The sequence below is a fragment of the Orbicella franksi genome, chromosome 1 (genome assembly GCF_964199315.1).
Source record: "Orbicella franksi chromosome 1, jaOrbFran1.1, whole genome shotgun sequence".
Taxonomy (NCBI): domain Eukaryota; kingdom Metazoa; phylum Cnidaria; class Anthozoa; order Scleractinia; family Merulinidae; genus Orbicella; species Orbicella franksi.
The window spans coordinates 14,669,061-14,686,514 of NC_138145.1; the positions used below are offsets into that span (position 1 = coordinate 14,669,061).

The following is a 17,454-nucleotide window of genomic DNA, read 5'->3' on the forward strand; positions in this document are numbered from 1 at the left end:
TATGTGCTTTGGGAGCTACTGTCATTGACTCCATTGTATTTAGATGCTGCTTATCTGATGATACCTTTAATTTCGCGTTAGTTTTTTCTTATTTAGGGGAAAAACTCAGCCAAGAACAACAATATATCGGATTTTTTCATATAAGAAAAGAAGATGAAGTCTTTTCGGCGCTTAGTACAAAACACAGCAAAATTACTTTACTGATCTATCCAGTTCAAGACAGCCGCGCCTTGAACGAGAAGATCAAGTTTTATAATGAACAGAACAGGTGCAGCATGTAAATTAGTTTTAGCACCTATAAATTGCATATTAACAAGTCATTTAAGCTTAAGGTTGAACAGCACATATGTCAAATTAACCTGTTTTAGTTCCCTCGAATGCTCGTAATTTATATCTAAAATTTAGCACTTATACCACTTCCTGTGTTATTGACGTTGAGCAAATTACGCTGTATGTTATATGTGTATGTGGAGATGAAGGAAACTACTCAGTGTGCAGAATTGAATGCGCATGTTTTGGAATATGAAAACTATTGACCAAAACAATAACAATAATTATGATTCTTAATAGCTCCACAAGCTTCCTCCTCGACCGGCGTTCATGCTGTCTTTTTTCTTCCCTGAAAACAATTGTCGAACTTAACAGGTCACTCATTTGAATATCAATATATCTGTGGTTTTTGTAAGGATTTCAGTGCGTGAGATAAAGATAGCATAAAGGCAACATAATGCAAAGCAGGATGGGAACAGAATGCAAATGCAATTTAACGCTGCTGAAGAAACGGCTTTAAGATTCATTCATTTCTTTTTTCGTGCGCAGTCTTGCTGGCCGGATAAGAATTTTAAACAAGGAAAAAGTAGCGATTAAAACGAGAGTTACTTCGTTATTGGCAAATTTATGATCTTCAAGTATAAAGTGCGCCAAGTTTAATAAAATGGTCATAAAAATTCAGCCGAATTTTACCAGAATTTCACCGAAGGAAGATGAAACACACACTGTCATTTTTGCTTCTGTCAATTTTCTTAGTCCTCTGACCAGACCCAGCTCCCTTCTTCTCCCCTCCCCTCCCCTCCTGGTTAGGAAATTAGCCCGTCGCGCATCCATGTGGCATGTGTCTTTCTAGGTACTTTCTCGACACAGATCTCACCAGAACTGTTTCATAACTGAACAAAGCGACCAGTCATAATCAACGTTATTTAGCACTCAAAACTTATTCTAAGTGAATGTGTCATAATAACTAACATTTCTACTGAATAAGACAACTCACTCACTCTGGGTCCTGGACAACTAGTTACATGAATATGTTTAATATCATTATCTCGTTTCCACATCTTCATCTGATAAGCTTCGCTTGTTCCAATCATCAATGTCAGTAAGGGAACAAATAAAGATCTCAGGCGTTTTGTTCCTGTGGTTTCATTACTTAGATTTTGTTTATAATGCTCTTAGACGATTTTCCCATTTGAAACTAGCAAAAGTGGAGAAAAAGTAAAGATTAGCAAAAGGGAGGCAGCGTTAGATTAGACTGCATCGTGACGCAAGGAAACTACGTATACTGTTCAGATATTTTAAAATTTTATTAACAAAATAAGTATATATAGGCATGATCAAAAGTTACATGATACTTTGGGAGTTACAAAGTTACATACTCTATTGTCCAACAGTCATTGTTGTACAGAATTGTTCTTCATTGAACTACGTATGTTATGTTCTTATGACAAAAACGTCATTTAAAAATTTATAACAAACATCAGCAATATTTTTCACAGCTAGTATATTTACAAGACGCGGTTTTTCTATTTCAATGTAGCAAAAGTGAAGAAAAATTAAAGATTAGCAAAAGGGATGCAGGCAAAACACTATACACAGAGGCATGAGAAAGAGTTAAATACTCTATATTGACCAACGGTCATCGTTGTACAAAATTGTTCTTAATTGAACTACGTATGTTCTCATAACGAAAACGTAATTAAAAATTTGCAATAAAAATCAGCAATATTTTTCACAGCTGGTATATTTACAAGCATCCAAGTTTTAACTCTTCGCTGCACAATTCACTGGAAGCACCAATGGATCCTCTCTATCCTTTAAGAAGAGTATCCGCTTAATTTCTTTGCAACCTTCCGCGCAGGTCACCGTTAGGAACACTTTCTCGTGATCGATCAACACGAGTTTGTGTCCTGTCACACAGGGGTTGGGCGTAGTATCTCTTCTGACTCTCTTTTCCTTGTGGCTCTGGGCAGCAGCGGCTTCAATCTCATATTCTGGATCACGTGTCATCAACCCAAGGGCATCTTCCATAGGATAATCTAAAATCTTTCTCTGCTGAGTGACGTCAACGTTTGGTGGAGATGCCGTGTTACTGGGAATTGTGGGCTTACTTTCAGCATATTCACAACTGGTGAAGAACACTAGCAGGACAACAACGGTTGGGTAGAGGACATCCTGTGACGGAATAAAACACACTTCTTACATTTCTTGTATAAGGTAGAGGTAACGCAGCGAGCTGCTCTTCACTTCCATTTCTTTTGGCACCACGACCACAGCAAGTGGCTCGAATATAGACAACTTCAATTCGTATTCTCGTTGAAAAAAAAAAAAGTACTGGATTGGAACTAGCTTGCAACTGAGGCTAATGCGGGGAGCCTTTTCTAATGCAAATCATCTCATTCATCCTCCATTGCAAGCTAGTTCTAGTTTTACACCGAGAATACGAAAATGGCCTATTGGGATTCATACAGCAATTGTAGACTTGAAGTCTTTCGACACTGATAATCAGGAGAAAAATATTAACCTTTTCTCTGTTTCTTTTCAGTTTCGATCAAACAGCTAGAGAGATTACTCTTCTGTTTAAGTGTTCTTTTTTTTTTTACAAGCATCCCTTGATTTGGGTCTATTAATATTTAGCTCGAGGACCTGAAACTTTTTTTCTCGTTAGCTTGATTATATTCAAGGTATACACTTCATTGCTGGATGGTACGTGGCCCAAAAAGAAGTCTGCGCGACGCAAGGACAACCCATTGCCTTGCTCTTGATGTTTAGCAAAGGAAGAAGAAAAAACTACCAAAAGCTATTTTACTTGTGTTTTTAATTAAGAAAACATTTCTCCGAACTTTAACAAACTTGATTAATTGCTAGTTAAAAAGGATCACTTACCTTTGATTTGAAGCTCATCATGGTTGGGATGTAAAGATATCAGGGTGAATTAGGGCACCGATTCACTGTACTGTGTTCACCTAAAGTTCTGAACTCTGTGAATCTCCTTGGACTGAACAGTCTCTTTTATAGCAACATGTTTCGTCATGATAAACCTGACTCGCATGATAAAAATATATATATTTTTAGGGAATTACGCTCAAGGTCCATTTTAGAAGTTGTGAAAAGTCCACCAGAATTGCTGTAGCTCTTGCATTGTATATTTGGGAGTTAGCTTCCTCTTATCAGTTCAAAAGAATGCGGATTAAACGTCCTGGAATCAGTTATCTGAATCGAGACTCTCGTTTGTAAACCTTTAATTTCGTGTTCCTCTTTCTATTTTAGATTTCAGGGCTCACTTTTTGTTAATAAACTGCAGTAACTTCTCTTTTTGTTTCAGTTGTCGTTCGTGATCTTGTGATTTCACGTTCAATTAACTTAATTTAATGCTTGCTGATATTCCATCAGATATTTTCGATACACTTCCTGACGTTGTTTCGTTGGAATTGTTAACAAAGCCGTTATAAGTGGAAATCGATTCTTGCAGCAAATATAGCAAATAAGCACGAGACCAGAACATGTGACATCACTTTGAAGAGGCCACTTGGCTTTTCTTAATGTGAATGCTTGCGGCATGGAATCAATAATTAATATAAACAAGTTATCAATATCGTGAGACGGCTATGATGATGTGGCTATCACACACATTTCAGGAACACGTATAATAATAATGCATATTTAACTAGGCCCTGATTATTTATTTACTTCTGGTTTATCGACGGTAGTCGTTAAAGCGAAACCAACCCGGCACTCGGTTTTAAGATAGATCTATGGTGGTCATAATTATAATGTCGCAATGTTTGCCAAGGAAATCTGCTTAACCGTGACGCTTACAAGAGTGGGTGTATGCTGTCACCGACGCTGTTACGAAACCACGCTCTGACAGCTTCGCGGAACCAGTAATTAGCTAATTCCTATTAATTGCGTCGAGAGACCTTGTTCACCGCCACATGAACTTTACATAGTTTGGAAATACACGTAGTTTATTTCAATTTCACATCCCAGCTAATGAACGTTCTCCATTGGTAAAAAATTATCTGTTGTTTTGACCCGACGAGCTGTCCAAAAGCTCATTTCCATCGGTCATATTCATTACAGACTAGCCGTGTATAAATAACAGGTGCAACCGAAAGTAGCTCTAACAAAACAAACGTGCCATAATTAACATTTATTTCAAGGAGAAACAGCATTATTAATTGTACTTCAATCACACTGAAACGATTTTAAAATATAAATTAATCTTGATGAAAAATAACACAGCACTACGAGCGGGCATCTCGGTCACTCGTCAGTGGCCTAAGCAATCGGCCGATTTCTCAGTAATGTGCAGAAGTACTAACTTTCTTATAAGCGAGGTGAACATTTGGTGAAATGGGTATCAACTCCGATTAGACAAATAACAGCGGAAAAAAAGAAACATCCTTCCTTCGCAGAAAAAAGTCCCTTCCTTCTATTACCAGTTTAAAAATGACACCTTAACGTAAACTTCCGCTCCTGCTCTTTATTTAGTACAAGAACGTTGTTGAAGTCACTCGCGCGTAACATATGGTACGAACCTGACTCACTCCAAGCAACCGATCGACTTCCTTGGTTTGAAAGTGTCGAACCTTGGATCGTCTTAAAGGAAACTCGATACCGTACAACTGGAAAAACCGGTTTATTTCGACGCGTTACGACGTCAAAGGTCTTCTTCGTCGTTCCTACTTATCCAGAAAGGAACTACAAACAACCTCAAGGTGCACTATTAGAACTGAGATCAGAATTATAACTGTTAAGGAAATCCTTGTTTTCAGCTAAAGTTGATTCACTGCTTACAATTTAACATTGATATTGTCAAATTGAAAACTAAGGATAACTGACACTTCCGATCAAACGACATCGATATACGAGAAAAGAAAGTTGATATCAACGCTTTCCAACAAACAGGCCAATAATAAGTTTGTCTTCCGGTTGATAGTGGTCTAGCTTGGACTCCATTTCGTTGCTGTCATTGTTTTCACTGTACCAGAGGTATCTTCAAAGCTACATGTAACTGTTAACACTTCTTAAATATTATTATCATTACTAGCAGTTACTTCTAAAATTGAAACTTAACGTACATCTCTGTTGTATATCTGCGTACATGATATTGCCACTTATCGTTCTTCCAGTGACAAGATGATTCGCGTTTAGTGCATAAGATATACCTCTCCAAGTCCCTCGACAAACTACCATGATTCAGGTGTGGATAACAAAACCCAAGGTATAACGATGACTGAAAAGCCAGTAACGGATGAAAGTTATCAAGAACAAGCTATTAAAAATAGATATCGACAACAATATATTTTTTTTCCGAAAGGAAAACTACTTTTAATTAGCTGTCGAAAACAGACAGTTAACTAGCTTCGCTAGTCTTCGAAACAGTTGTCAAAAGCCAAGAAACCATCCGTATTTATTACCAACGGTTTCCGCGCAGAGCCAAAACATGCAATCTGAAAATTCTCGGCGAACGTAAGGTGCCATGATCTCACATAAATAACTGTAGATACCTGTCGCTTTGGCCTGAACCATGTGGAAAGCACCCTCAAGTACAAATAGTTGTCGATCTAGTTTAGCTGCCAATATTGCCGATTATTAACTTTCTCGTCTATCGAGGACCTAATGCGCAGTTCACGTTTGTTAGTTATCATTGGTAGGGTGTAAAATGTGAGTTCGGCATATACAGAAACGCCCTGGGAACCATATTTTAAATTTATCGCAAAGCAGGTTAGGTTGTATTTATCTGCGTACGTACTTGTCTATCATATTTCATCATAATCATCAACCATCTTTGATGACAATAATATTCGCTTAAAATTTTTAAATCTTAAAAGATGTTATTACAAGGCCGAAAAGTAAAAAATAAAGTAAAATAAAAGAAAGACCTAAAGTGTTCGCCTAACTGAACCAACCATCTTCTTGAACCAACGTTTTTTGAAAATCAGCGTAACATGCCTTAAACGAGGCAGCGTGACCGAGTGGTCAGCCTGTCGGACTCGCAATCCAGCGGTCCCAGGTTCGAGTCCAGCTCTGACAACCACTTGGATTTGTTTCTCGCTAGTCCCGAGTTCAAATCATCGGCCACGCTTGTAAATAGCCAACTGGTTTGCCTCCGACCAGTTGGGATTCTTAACAATGTTATGTTCAATTTGAATTATTTGTTTACGTTGTTTGCTCGGCCCCACTAGCACTTGTGCTATAAACATTGCCGAGGGTAAATAAAAGTTTATTTTTTTAATTTTTTTAAAGTTTGTTTACCCTTGGTTTACAACTATTCACACGTAGACCGTTTAACTTCACTACAAGCATCTTCTGTAAATTGAAAACAAGGTAAGTGATTGATGGCCTAATTCCTTTAAGGATAAAGCTGCTCCATCAGAGAAAAGTTATAACTGGCGTTTTCAACCGCGGGACTGAGATAGGGCCTTTATATATCGGCAGTTAAATCACCTAGCATTTTTTGCGCTTTACCTCGGCCTCACAGAAAAACAGACTACAGGCTAAATAAGGAAGGCTAACGTAGCAGCGTGTTAGTGCGCTAAAGCCCGAGCATTTCTTCACAAGCTCCCCACCTCTGTCTAAAAAACAGGTCACCACTACATCACGGCTTCAAATGGAAATACAAGGTTTGCAAACAAAAGATCCTTTGCACTGTGACCATACAAATTTTTTGTTCCAAGACGAAGTTATAACTAGTTTAAGAGACATTTGTATCTTGGGTTAAAGGTGAGTTTGTCTACAATCCTAGACGGCTATACACATTGTTGGAGGTGTCTACAATGAGTTACGGGATTCAACACATGGGGTAAATCTTACGTGGTGGTATGTCCATATTTTTGTTCCAAGTTATAACTAGTGTAGGAGACATGTGTATCTTGGGTTAAAGGTGAGTTTGTCTACAAGCCTAGACGGCTATACACATTGTTGGATGTGTCTGCAGTGAGTGACGGGATTCAATGCATGGGGTAAATCGTACGTGGTAGAACAGAGTCTATTTCCAACTTTAGACCCTCTTAGCCCTTCAGGTGTGCTACTCTACTCTTAATAAGTAAACTGTTCCCTTCTCCCACACTAAGTAACAACTGCCGCGCTTTGATGAGTATCGGGAGACATTTAATTTGAGAGATTTTCTTTAGATGAACAACAGAAATCTTTGTTGTTTGCTCAAAGTCAAATATCAGAGATCAAATGAGGCCTTGTGCCGTTTTTGGCTACTGATTGGGAGGGGAAGCAGGCCGTGGGAGGTAAAATGTGATTATTTCTATAGTATCAACAGTTATAGAACTAAAGCATTTTATGCATTAAAACACATATGCCTGCAACAGGTTCTCTAACTGTAACTCGTTGGTAAAACTCTTCAAATAGAACTGAGTGACATTTTCCACTCACAGCATATTACATAGGCTCTATCTTTTATCGTGAATCTCAAAGTAAAATGTCCATTTTTTCATATTAGTTTTGGTTCAACCCATTTAGTTTAACAGAACACCCTGAGTCTTTCAGATTCTTTTCTTAACACTTCAATCAGTACAAAACACTTAATAGTGTAGACTGAGATTGAATGGTCCCTTGTTTACATAAGTTTCTGACTAAATGATCAAAATACAAAATTACAGTTTCTTACTGCATGTACCCTGTTGCCAGTAGCAGAATTGTTTTAAAAAACACATATAATCTTTGCACTTTTAGTTTTAGTTTTAAATCTACAATTTGGTAATAACTGCTTAACCAACAACTAATTATACTGATTTTCCTACTAATTTATCCCACTATTTGACATGCGACTTCGATCCACTTGCACTTTGCACCTTGGACAGAATCAAATCTTCTGATAACTCTCCTAACGCCGTTGCGTAAATTGGAACGTGTGCAGGCTGGAACGTGTTCAGTCAAGGAATAGTCTACCGGAGAAAATAACACCACGGATACTTATCAGTTGTGAAACAGGACGGATTACATAACTCTGCCAACGTGGGGAAGGATTTGGTATAGGCTGCGTTCACTCACACCAAAAGAACAATTTTTTTTATAGAGTTATTTTCTGTACCAGCGATAAACTGACCATTTCATTGCATTAAAGGGCACAGGACAGGCTCCTTTAAGCTGCCTGTCCTGTTGGCTGTTATAGCTATTGATGCTTTTAAGTGTACAGCATCCAAGTTTCTACGAGAGAGCATGAACACCAACAAAATACAGTGTACCTCTAACTGATATAAAAACATCATAATTTACAGCGAAGGATACGTGGAACGCCTTTTCAACAGTGGACTTGTGCGTACTAGTCTTTCCTTTGGTCATGGGTTTGACATTTTCACCCACCCACTGTATGAACACAAACTTCACTGTTGTTATGCCATCAACTTCATCTTGCTAGAAAAGAGAAAGGAAGAAGGAAAAAGTCAGTAGCTAAGCAGAAACAAAAACTTGATCGTGAAAACTGTAACCAAGAATGTATTTATAAAATGTTCAAGGAATAACGCGCGCTACGATTGGTCAGTTCGAGTTCATTATTTACCAAATAGAAGATGATGTTCCATGTTCTCTACGAAAATAATGCACGTTTCAGGTCTAGAAAAACTGCTAGAGGACGAACAAGCGGAACGCAAGGGCGTTGAGCAGTTTCCCTAGGCCTCAAGTGTGCATTATTTTCTTAGAAAACATAGGAACACAATCTTGTTTGTGCCGATGAAAATTTTTACAACGATATTGGCGCAATAGAAGTTAATAAATATAATTATTTATTATTTATTATCATTATCATTACCATTATTATTATTATTATTATTATTATTATTACTATTACATAATTTCCATTCATTTTATTCATTCATTTCTGTAAACTACATTTTGCTTCCCTTTTCAAGGATTTTAATACAATTGTTATCTAAAATACTTCTGTGCTGTAAACAATTATCATGTAAGGTTTTAGTGAATTACTATTATTATTATTATTATCATCATCATTAGTAGTAGTAGTAGTAGCAGTAGTAGTATTAGTATTATTATTATTATGTCCAATTACTAAAGAGCCCAACAAAAATTTATTACTGAGCCCAATAAAATTTATTATTATAGTTATTATAATCATTATCATTGTTATTGTCATTGTCATTGTCACTGTCACTGTCACTGTCACTGTCACTGTCACTGTCACTGTCACTGTCACTGTCACTGTCACTGTCACTGTCACTGTCACTGTCACTGTCATTGTCATTGTCAATGTCATTGTCATTGTCAATTGCCGCAATTTTTTAACAACACTCAAGAAATAGAGAAGTTTTCTCGTGTGCTTATATAACTGAGATTTGCTCTAGGCGTGTATACTGGGTTTTGTTTGAAAAAACTCTGCACAAACCCTTACAAACATGACACAGTGATGCACGCACCACTCTAAGCAAAGCATAAGCGACCATATCATTTTCCAGCAAAGCTACGATCCCTTTCAGTCCATCTGTGCCTTTACCAGTCAGAACAATGGGCTTCTTGGCATTCTTTTCTGCATAAGAACCAACACACCTAACACAATGAAACAATTAAATAAGAGTCAAATTGGCAGTGGCCAGTTGACAGCAAAATAGTGGACACTATTAATGGTACAGTTACTGAACCAAAAGATGTTTTCAACTGACTTTCGCACCTTACAACAAATTCAAACGGCCGCCGCAGAGTCTTTGATAACCGTGATTAATAAAGAGAGTGTAAACTGGTTTTGTTTGTGTCATCTCTGATACAATGTATGTTAAATGCATGAGAATAAGAATCTACCAGTAAGCATTTACATGTATACGAGGACATACAATATCTATGATATGTCAGACTGATAAACGTTGTCGTTATCGAAGAACAATAATGTAAGCTAGAATACATGCAGATGTGTTTTACCAGTCGGTTTGTGTATCATCACTTCGGACTTCAGCTATCGCTTCAGTTACAGCATCATCTATGTTGACAGCCACTTCAAGCAAACATAAGGAGCAAGCAGTTAATTCCTGGATAGAACTCAACAATGACGACCAAGGAAGAGAAAAGAGAAATTCATACGAGGAAAGCAAACGTGAGAGAGAAAGCCCAAAGTGGGAGCAAATACGAAGGACATTGAAAACGAGAAAGAGAGAGGAGAAATTAACATAGAAAATGAGAAACATCAAGGAAAAACAAAGGGGTCGTACAATCAAGGGGACAGTTTTGTCCAGAGTACATACCCATGCATGATTTCCATTTCATGTAGATGATGAAATGAGGGTATACAAGTAAAATTATGAGGTTGCAATGCAAGATAAATATATTAAGCTCAGTGGCAGGCATGATAAAACAGGCTTTTAGCCCAGTGCAGTGTGCACGTGTGCTGTGCAGTCTTGCTAGTCATCAAAAATAAAGGGAAAAAAAGATACTAACCAGCACCAGGAGTTTGGAAACTGCTCTGTGTCTTTCCTGTTTTAATAACATTACTGCTACTAGTAAAACCGCGATCCTGTAACACAACAATCAGGCAGTGAGAATATGAGTGTACGTGGGAAATGCCAGCCAGAACTGCACAAGCGTTTATAAGCAACATGCGGAATATTGATTTAGAATGAAGCTCGCTGTTGCCATGCTCATCTTTTATTTAAAAATCACAAGTTTTTATTTTTCTTATTTGCTATTAATACGATTAATATTTGATATTAATACGATAAAAAAGACAACCACATCACACCATACCCACCCTACCCCACCCGCACGTGGATTGAATCGTTATGTGAATTTTGCAGCAATTTACAAGCGCTAATCAGTCCATTGAAAAATTTGGACGTCTGAAGCTCTTGACGGTCAATTTCCCTTCTTGAGTGTTCTTGAGAAGTGAATTATCTAGTGATATTTCTAAATCTTCCTCAAAATATCGGAACAAAACGAGAAACGCTGCCATTTTGTAAACGACCTCCAGCCATTGCACACTAATTAACAATTATTATAAATCTATTAGCGTTCTATCACGAATGCCGTTCTCTGATTGGCTACGCTACTCAGTATCTATTCTGTGATAGATAGTGAGTAGCGTAGCAGTGTGCCCTTGTTAACAAAATGACGGCCGCTTCTTGGCGTTTTCGAATTATATGGATTTGTCTTAAAATACATGGAAATGCTACGCTCGTCCCACGGACTTACTTGTCTTTGGGCAGCATCTGTGACATCAAGAACTTTGTTTGTCCTTCCACTACGGAAAAGCAAATTAATACATTAAATTATTTAAAGTATGTTTAGCCCTGTAGAGCCTTTGGATAAGATGTAAAAGAAAAGGAGTTCATTAGTAGAGGAAATGTTTTTGTTTGATTTAGTGGAAAATTGTTTTTGTTTGCAACGCTCACTGGGAAATAACAGTATAGCCTGTTTTTTTTTCCCCCCCCCACCGTGATACATGTACAAGTATCATAATCTGAGTGGTTTTCAGCCAATCAGATTTGAGCAGAATTAGATATGGAACATGGTCTGTGTAAAATGGCTAGAAGTCCACATAATGTTATTCAAAGTGGGACCAATAGAGGTTGTTTTTCTTGGTGCTGACCACAATAGTTGCAGTCCCTTGTAAAAAGATGCACTGACATGAGCTCTACAGTCACCTTGTTTCTGAAATGACCTTCATCATCTCCTCCTCTGTTAAGTCTGCTCTATGTGCTGTTTCTATCACACAATGACTTGGCTGTAAAAGGGCATGCAGGGAAACAATTTCAGATTTTTAACAAGTAGTTATTCCTCTCCTGGAGTCAAACTTGCTTCAGATACACAGTACAAGTACACAGTTTTTCCTTTTTAACCTTTGTATGGTATATTATAAAGCGGCATATGGCATTCAAATGGTAGTCTCTAAAAGTAGACTCGCAAAATTACCGTTAAAAAATATAAATAAGTACCCAGGGTTCAAAAAAGTGCCATCCAGTACAGTCGTCCAGGAAAAGAACATTTAGGTTTTCCTGCCGGGCAAGTAACTTTTTATTCTCACTTGCCCAATGGGCAAGTGGGGTGAGGGCCAGAGTGAGTTGTCTTTCAATGGAATATAAAAAAGTAGACTAAGACTTGCCCATGGCAAGCAAAATTTCAGAGCTGCTTGTCCAAAGGGCAAGCTAGAATTCAAATTTTTTTTCGAGCTCTGATAAATAAAATTCCATGTGTTTAAACCAATCACAAAATTGATATTGACAACCTATATGTTGTACTGTGAAATAAGTTATATTTGTGGTCACTTGTATATAGCTGGTGGGATTTAAATGTTTCAGCAGAAGTTACTGCATGATGGGTAACTGAAATAATGGTTGGAATTCTTCTCATACCTGAAAGTGCTCTTCAACACTGCCATGAACTACACCAAACTTTCCCTTTTTAGTAAAGGGGACACTTTCTCCAACCCAGTGAACATAAACAAATTTCACAGTTGACTCCACATAGCTGTCTACCAACTCTACCAAACGAACTGTAAGCATGGAAATGATTAACCAGTACATCAACGCAAATTACTTTTATTTTCTCAATCAAATGCCGAGGGCATAACTTGCAGTCAGTACATAGTTGAAAAGACTGAGTTTACATGTACATGTGGTTCAGTAGTTGTATATATGCTGAGTGTTTCAGTGCATGAAGGTGAGATACATTGTAGATCTGTTATGAGAAAATTTAGTACGTTTGGATAAGATCCTAACAGTGTTTTAATGTGACAGTAGTTCAATAGATAAAATACTCATTTTTTTTTTTGCATTTGCATTTGCTTTGTGCTATTTGAGATGTCAAAAGGTGTCAGTCTGAGTAAACTCTGATACAGACGGATTATGGACACACAATACATAGTTTATTCTTTGTTGAGTCAATTGTGGCAATTGACAACTCATTTAAATGACTGGGTTTGTACAATGAAAATGTGATTGTTATTGATTTGTTTGTTGTTGTTGTTGTTGTTTGGGGGAGCACATTTGAGTACAGTTAATACTTGAGTGTTTGCTGGGGATGACAATTTTTTTTCCAGTTGCCTAATTGACCAGCAGGTTTATTTTAATTAGTTAGTCAGGGGAAATAACCCAGAATCAACAGCAACCTGCTGTTTACTCTTTAGATATGCCACTTAATTTCTCTGCTAACTATACTGAATTTCTAAAAAGTTTATATAATATATAATATATAATCTTTCCAAAACTTCAGGCTTAGATCTCAACTATTCCAACTGTGCTGTTTCTCAAATGATTTCCAGGTCAAGTACAGTACATATTTATGTATGTCATAAATTTACAATGTTTCTTGCTGTTTAGTAGCCAAACAAAATTGTTGGTCGTGATTAACCCAACCATTAACACATTGGAGTCTACTTACATGTACAATGTAATCTTTGAGAGCAGGCAACAAGCAATGTGAATTGCCCCACCTTCAACCTTCGACAAAGTTGTATATAAATTGGAATTTGTTTGTATTTTACACCTGTAAGTTAGAACCTGAAGAAATCTTTAACAGCAATACGATGATGTAGTAAAACCTTGTCCTAATATCACTTTCTCCAGTCCATAAACTTGTACTTGTATTGTGGAATTTACAGTTCCAAACAACACACCTATCTGACCATCTAGTCTACTCGGTAGCTTACCTAAGCCATACATAACTTCGCTGTCTTCCAGTGCACCTGTCATTTCATCGGCACCTCCACTTCCCCTTGCCTTGCAGTAGATAACATTAGGGTTACCTTCCCAATGTGCTGCCAGCATCCTGTAGATTAAACAATATACATGTACACATGTAATACTCTGAGCTGTAAGCATGTTGCAATTAGGTCAATCAAAATCAAGCTTAGATGGGCTAACTTGTCTCCAATGGTTTAAATATTAACTTAGAAGATGAAACCTTTCATTTAGCATGACTGACTGACTGACTGACTGACGGACAGACGGACGGACGAATGGATGGACTGACTGACTGATTGACCGAGCGAGCTATTTTTTTTTTTTCTCAACTAACTGCTATAACTTCCTCTTGCTAGTGCTCACTCATTAAAGATTTCTGCAAATGGGAAGCAACAAGAAGGAGAGAAGGAGGGAGTGAAATTTTTCCCCAACTTGAAAACTAGCCATGCTATTTTCCAACTGAGTTAAAAAAGATCCTCCCTGATTTAAAATTAAAGTTCCCACTTTCCCAGCTTATTTTTCTGGGGCAAGTATCTGACAGAAACAACAGGGCTCTAATACAGTCATGTACCTGTATATAAAGACTGCCTTGTTCAAAATGCCAGGCGAAGAAACTCAACAGAAACTTGACATTTTGTGAACATGTTAAGTAAAAACTTTAATTTAATAATTTTAATTTTATGAGGTGATTTGTTTTTATATGGGGTCACGCAACTCTTTTACAAATTATCCTTATGGCTTATTTTTTGTTGTTGTTTGTTTGTTGTTATGTAAATCTGCCATTAAATTGTAATAAATAAATAAATACATAAATAACTGACTATGTGTATTTGAATATTTTGATACTTCTTGGATCAATCATTGAAAACAGCTGGACTAAGCTAAGTTGTAGCCTTTTGTCAAAGCCATGACAAGAGCACAATACTGGTACTAATTACAACAAAATCACAAACAGACGGTAAATGTAATTAATGCATGTGGATGGAACATTACTTGTAAGCAGTTGATATAAAAATGCTGACTATGATCTGCCTGGAGGTGGGCTTTTGCGGTCAGTGAAAAGGAAGCAAAACATTACATCAGATGATAGATATAATCAGGATGTAACATGTCGATCAAAGTCGATCATCAAAAACATAGTCAATAAGTCGATAGTACTCGATGTTTGTCAATAATTGTCAATCGACATGTTAAGTTTGTCGATAAAAGTCGATAATCACAAGGTTTTCAACTGATTATCGATTTTATCGACAAAAATGCAGACAAATGTTTCTATCAGCTACAAAATTCAAGTGACCAAACCAATAATAGCTCCAATGACATTTTTGATGCCGAGTGTAAACAGCTCTAAAGTAAATCTGTATGACAATAAACTTAAATAAAAACCTGAACAACCAAGTGGTCTGTTATTCATTACAGAATAGAATGTTTAAATTACCTCGAGAAATGATCGATTAACAGTTTCAGCTGAACTAAATCGCGATCTATAACATAACTCGAACCAGCCTAGTTCCCAGAGTCTCTCTAGGCGGCGGAGATGAGAGATCCTGGGAACTCGAAGTCATGTTTCTTCGGGTGGACAGAACGGGCCAAAGTTTAGACTAGATGCGGGAAAAAATCGAGGCCAGCAAAGTAATTAAGAAGTAACGTAAAGTAAATTGACATTTTATTTCATCAGTGTTTTTATTCAGTTCAACATTTGACAAATACAAGCTGCTACGATTCTCCTCCCTCTCCGCTAGGTGTGCTGTATTCGCTGGGTTTGTATGCCCCCTGCTTCTCCTTGCACCTGTGACTGTTGCACCAGTCCACAACCTACATATGCCTACGCCGTACATCGTTTTTTGTATTTCCAACACTTGTCGATTGAAATCGATCAAAATCAATCAAAATCAATCATAATCGAACAAAGTCGATAATCACAATAAATTGTGTGATCGACTTTTATCGATTTCCGATATTTGTCGATTAATTAGTATCGACAACGATCGACAATGATCGATTTTTATCGACTATCGAAATAATCGCCATGTTATGTCCTGATATAATACGAATAATTATATATAACCTTAAATCTGCATATACAAATAATCCCAGAACAGGTAAGCGTAAGCTTGTATCGTTCGCAATATCCATGTATAATATAATAAATAATAATAAAAGATTTGTCACGACAGTCACGCAATCTGCTAACTGTAGCAAGCTAAGATTGCATTTTTTGAGTGATTTCAACTCTTACCTAGCGGAAATACGTAAACTTTCCGCCCTAATTAATCCAAAAAAAAGTAATGGCAAAAGTATCATTGACAAGAAAAACGACAAGCTTATTATTCACAGGTTATTAAAAGCCCATAGATTGTATTTAGCTGATGTGCTAAGGCTTCAAGGTTATGCGTGGGAGAGTATATTGTAAAGCTTCCTTACCAATTCGTAGGGGACGCATCGCTCCTCACATCCGACAAGGCTTGCTTGAACGAACCTTCTTCTCTTATTTCTACTTGTGTCGACATATTTTTAAGCTGGAATGGTACCAAATCAAAAACTCAAAGGTTGAACAGATGTCCAAAAAACAGATACCGCAAATTGGAGTAAAATTCACGAGACAATTCATTCGACGGAAAGATCCATATGTTGTGGTTCGTGGACACAAGATAGTGTTCAAAACAGTAGTATTGTGTCCCGATGCATCTCTTATGAGCAATGAGTAAGAAGCTCGACGAAAAAATACCTAGAAACCTAACCACTCACCGAGTCGTTATCGTGGAATGCAAGGAGTTGAAAAGGCGAACAAGAACACAAAATGAAAGGCGTTATCAGCGCGGGACCTGGGACAAAGAACTACAGCGGAAGTCAAAATGTTCGAACACTCCTCTTCGTGACTTCTCTTCCGGTATGTTATGTGACACGTCTGTGTCACACATATTTCACGAAGCCACTGTAGCCTGCAAGCAGACCTCCATTTTCAGTCCGCGTGCATAGCAGACGTCTACACACGGGCTAACGTTGCGCGTAGACGCTTTTTGGGCTAGTTCCCCTGACTGAACGTCTGCGAAGGAGACTACAACTACCATCGAGTGATTAAGCACAATCTCAGTCTAGTTAGTTTCTTTTATCTTCGAGAGTGTCGCGGATTGTCTCACGAACATAAACATGTACAGTCATTTACTGTCGTGGTTTTTGTCACAGTTGTTTTTTTCTCTTTACTCCCAACTTAGATTAAGTCGTGACGTTATCTGTCACATTTAGCCTCATTCGCTCCGTTACGAGAAGCGCCGCTCGACGACCAAAGGTTGAAGACCAGCCGGAAACTAAGTCGATTCTAATTCGTATTGATTAAGTTTGCTTGTGGAGGCGCGGTGTCCTCATGGTTGGTGCGACTCCGGATCGAGCGGTCCGGGTTCGAGCCCTGGACGGAAGACATTGTGCTGTGTCATTAGGCAAGACACTTGACTCACGCAGTGCCCCTCCCCACCCAGATATACAAATGGGTACCGGCGAATTTAAAACTGGGGGTAATCTTGTGATGGACTAGCATACCATCCAGGGG

At 37.8% G+C, this 17,454-nt stretch overlaps 2 protein-coding genes across 3 annotated transcripts; both read right to left on the reverse strand.

Moving 5' to 3' along the window:
• Positions 1 to 2,034: 2,034 nt before the first annotated feature.
• LOC145492165 (uncharacterized) lies at positions 2,035 to 5,106 on the reverse strand. Its single transcript, XM_081471507.1, has 2 exons — positions 3,157 to 5,106; positions 2,035 to 2,445 (listed from the first exon to the last, which is right to left on the reverse strand). Exons 1-2 carry the CDS (start codon positions 3,175 to 3,177, stop codon positions 2,035 to 2,037), a joined length of 432 nt encoding a protein of 143 aa, XP_081327633.1. The 5' UTR covers positions 3,178 to 5,106.
• Positions 5,107 to 7,086: 1,980 nt separating this feature from the next.
• On the reverse strand, positions 7,087 to 16,870 carry LOC145492150 (uncharacterized). 2 transcript variants are annotated; one of them, XM_081471491.1, is made up of 11 exons: positions 16,656 to 16,870; positions 16,332 to 16,426; positions 13,874 to 13,992; positions 12,579 to 12,718; positions 11,871 to 11,950; positions 11,419 to 11,467; positions 10,669 to 10,744; positions 10,156 to 10,228; positions 9,660 to 9,789; positions 8,518 to 8,643; positions 7,092 to 8,147 (listed from the first exon to the last, which is right to left on the reverse strand). In XM_081471491.1, exons 2-11 carry the CDS (start codon positions 16,415 to 16,417, stop codon positions 8,043 to 8,045), a joined length of 984 nt encoding a protein of 327 aa, XP_081327617.1. In that variant the 5' UTR covers positions 16,418 to 16,426; positions 16,656 to 16,870; the 3' UTR covers positions 7,092 to 8,042. The 2 variants fall into 2 exon arrangements, with proteins under 2 accessions (XP_081327625.1, XP_081327617.1); XM_081471499.1 differs by lacking the exon at positions 16,656 to 16,870 and having other exon boundaries at positions 7,087 to 8,147; positions 16,332 to 16,627.
• Between the last annotated feature and the right edge of the window lie 584 nt (positions 16,871 to 17,454).

Bases quoted from the DNA above. Each gene is read 5' to 3' on its own strand.
- LOC145492165 (XM_081471507.1), bottom strand. From the start codon at position 3,177: ATGATGAGCTTCAAATCAAAG. The intron at 2,446-3,156 runs GTAAGTGATCCT...ATTCCGTCACAG, and splicing joins TGATGAGCTTCAAATCAAAG to GATGTCCTCTACCCAACCGT.
- LOC145492150 (XM_081471499.1), bottom strand. From the start codon at position 16,417: ATGTCGACACAAGTAGAAATAAGAGAAGAAGGTTCGTTCAAGCAAGCC. The intron at 11,951-12,578 runs GTATGAGAAGAA...GCCCTTTTACAG, and splicing joins GTGTTGAAGAGCACTTTCAG to CCAAGTCATTGTGTGATAGA. The intron at 11,468-11,870 runs GTGACTGTAGAG...GCTTTTCCGTAG, and splicing joins AAGGTCATTTCAGAAACAAG to TGGAAGGACAAACAAAGTTC.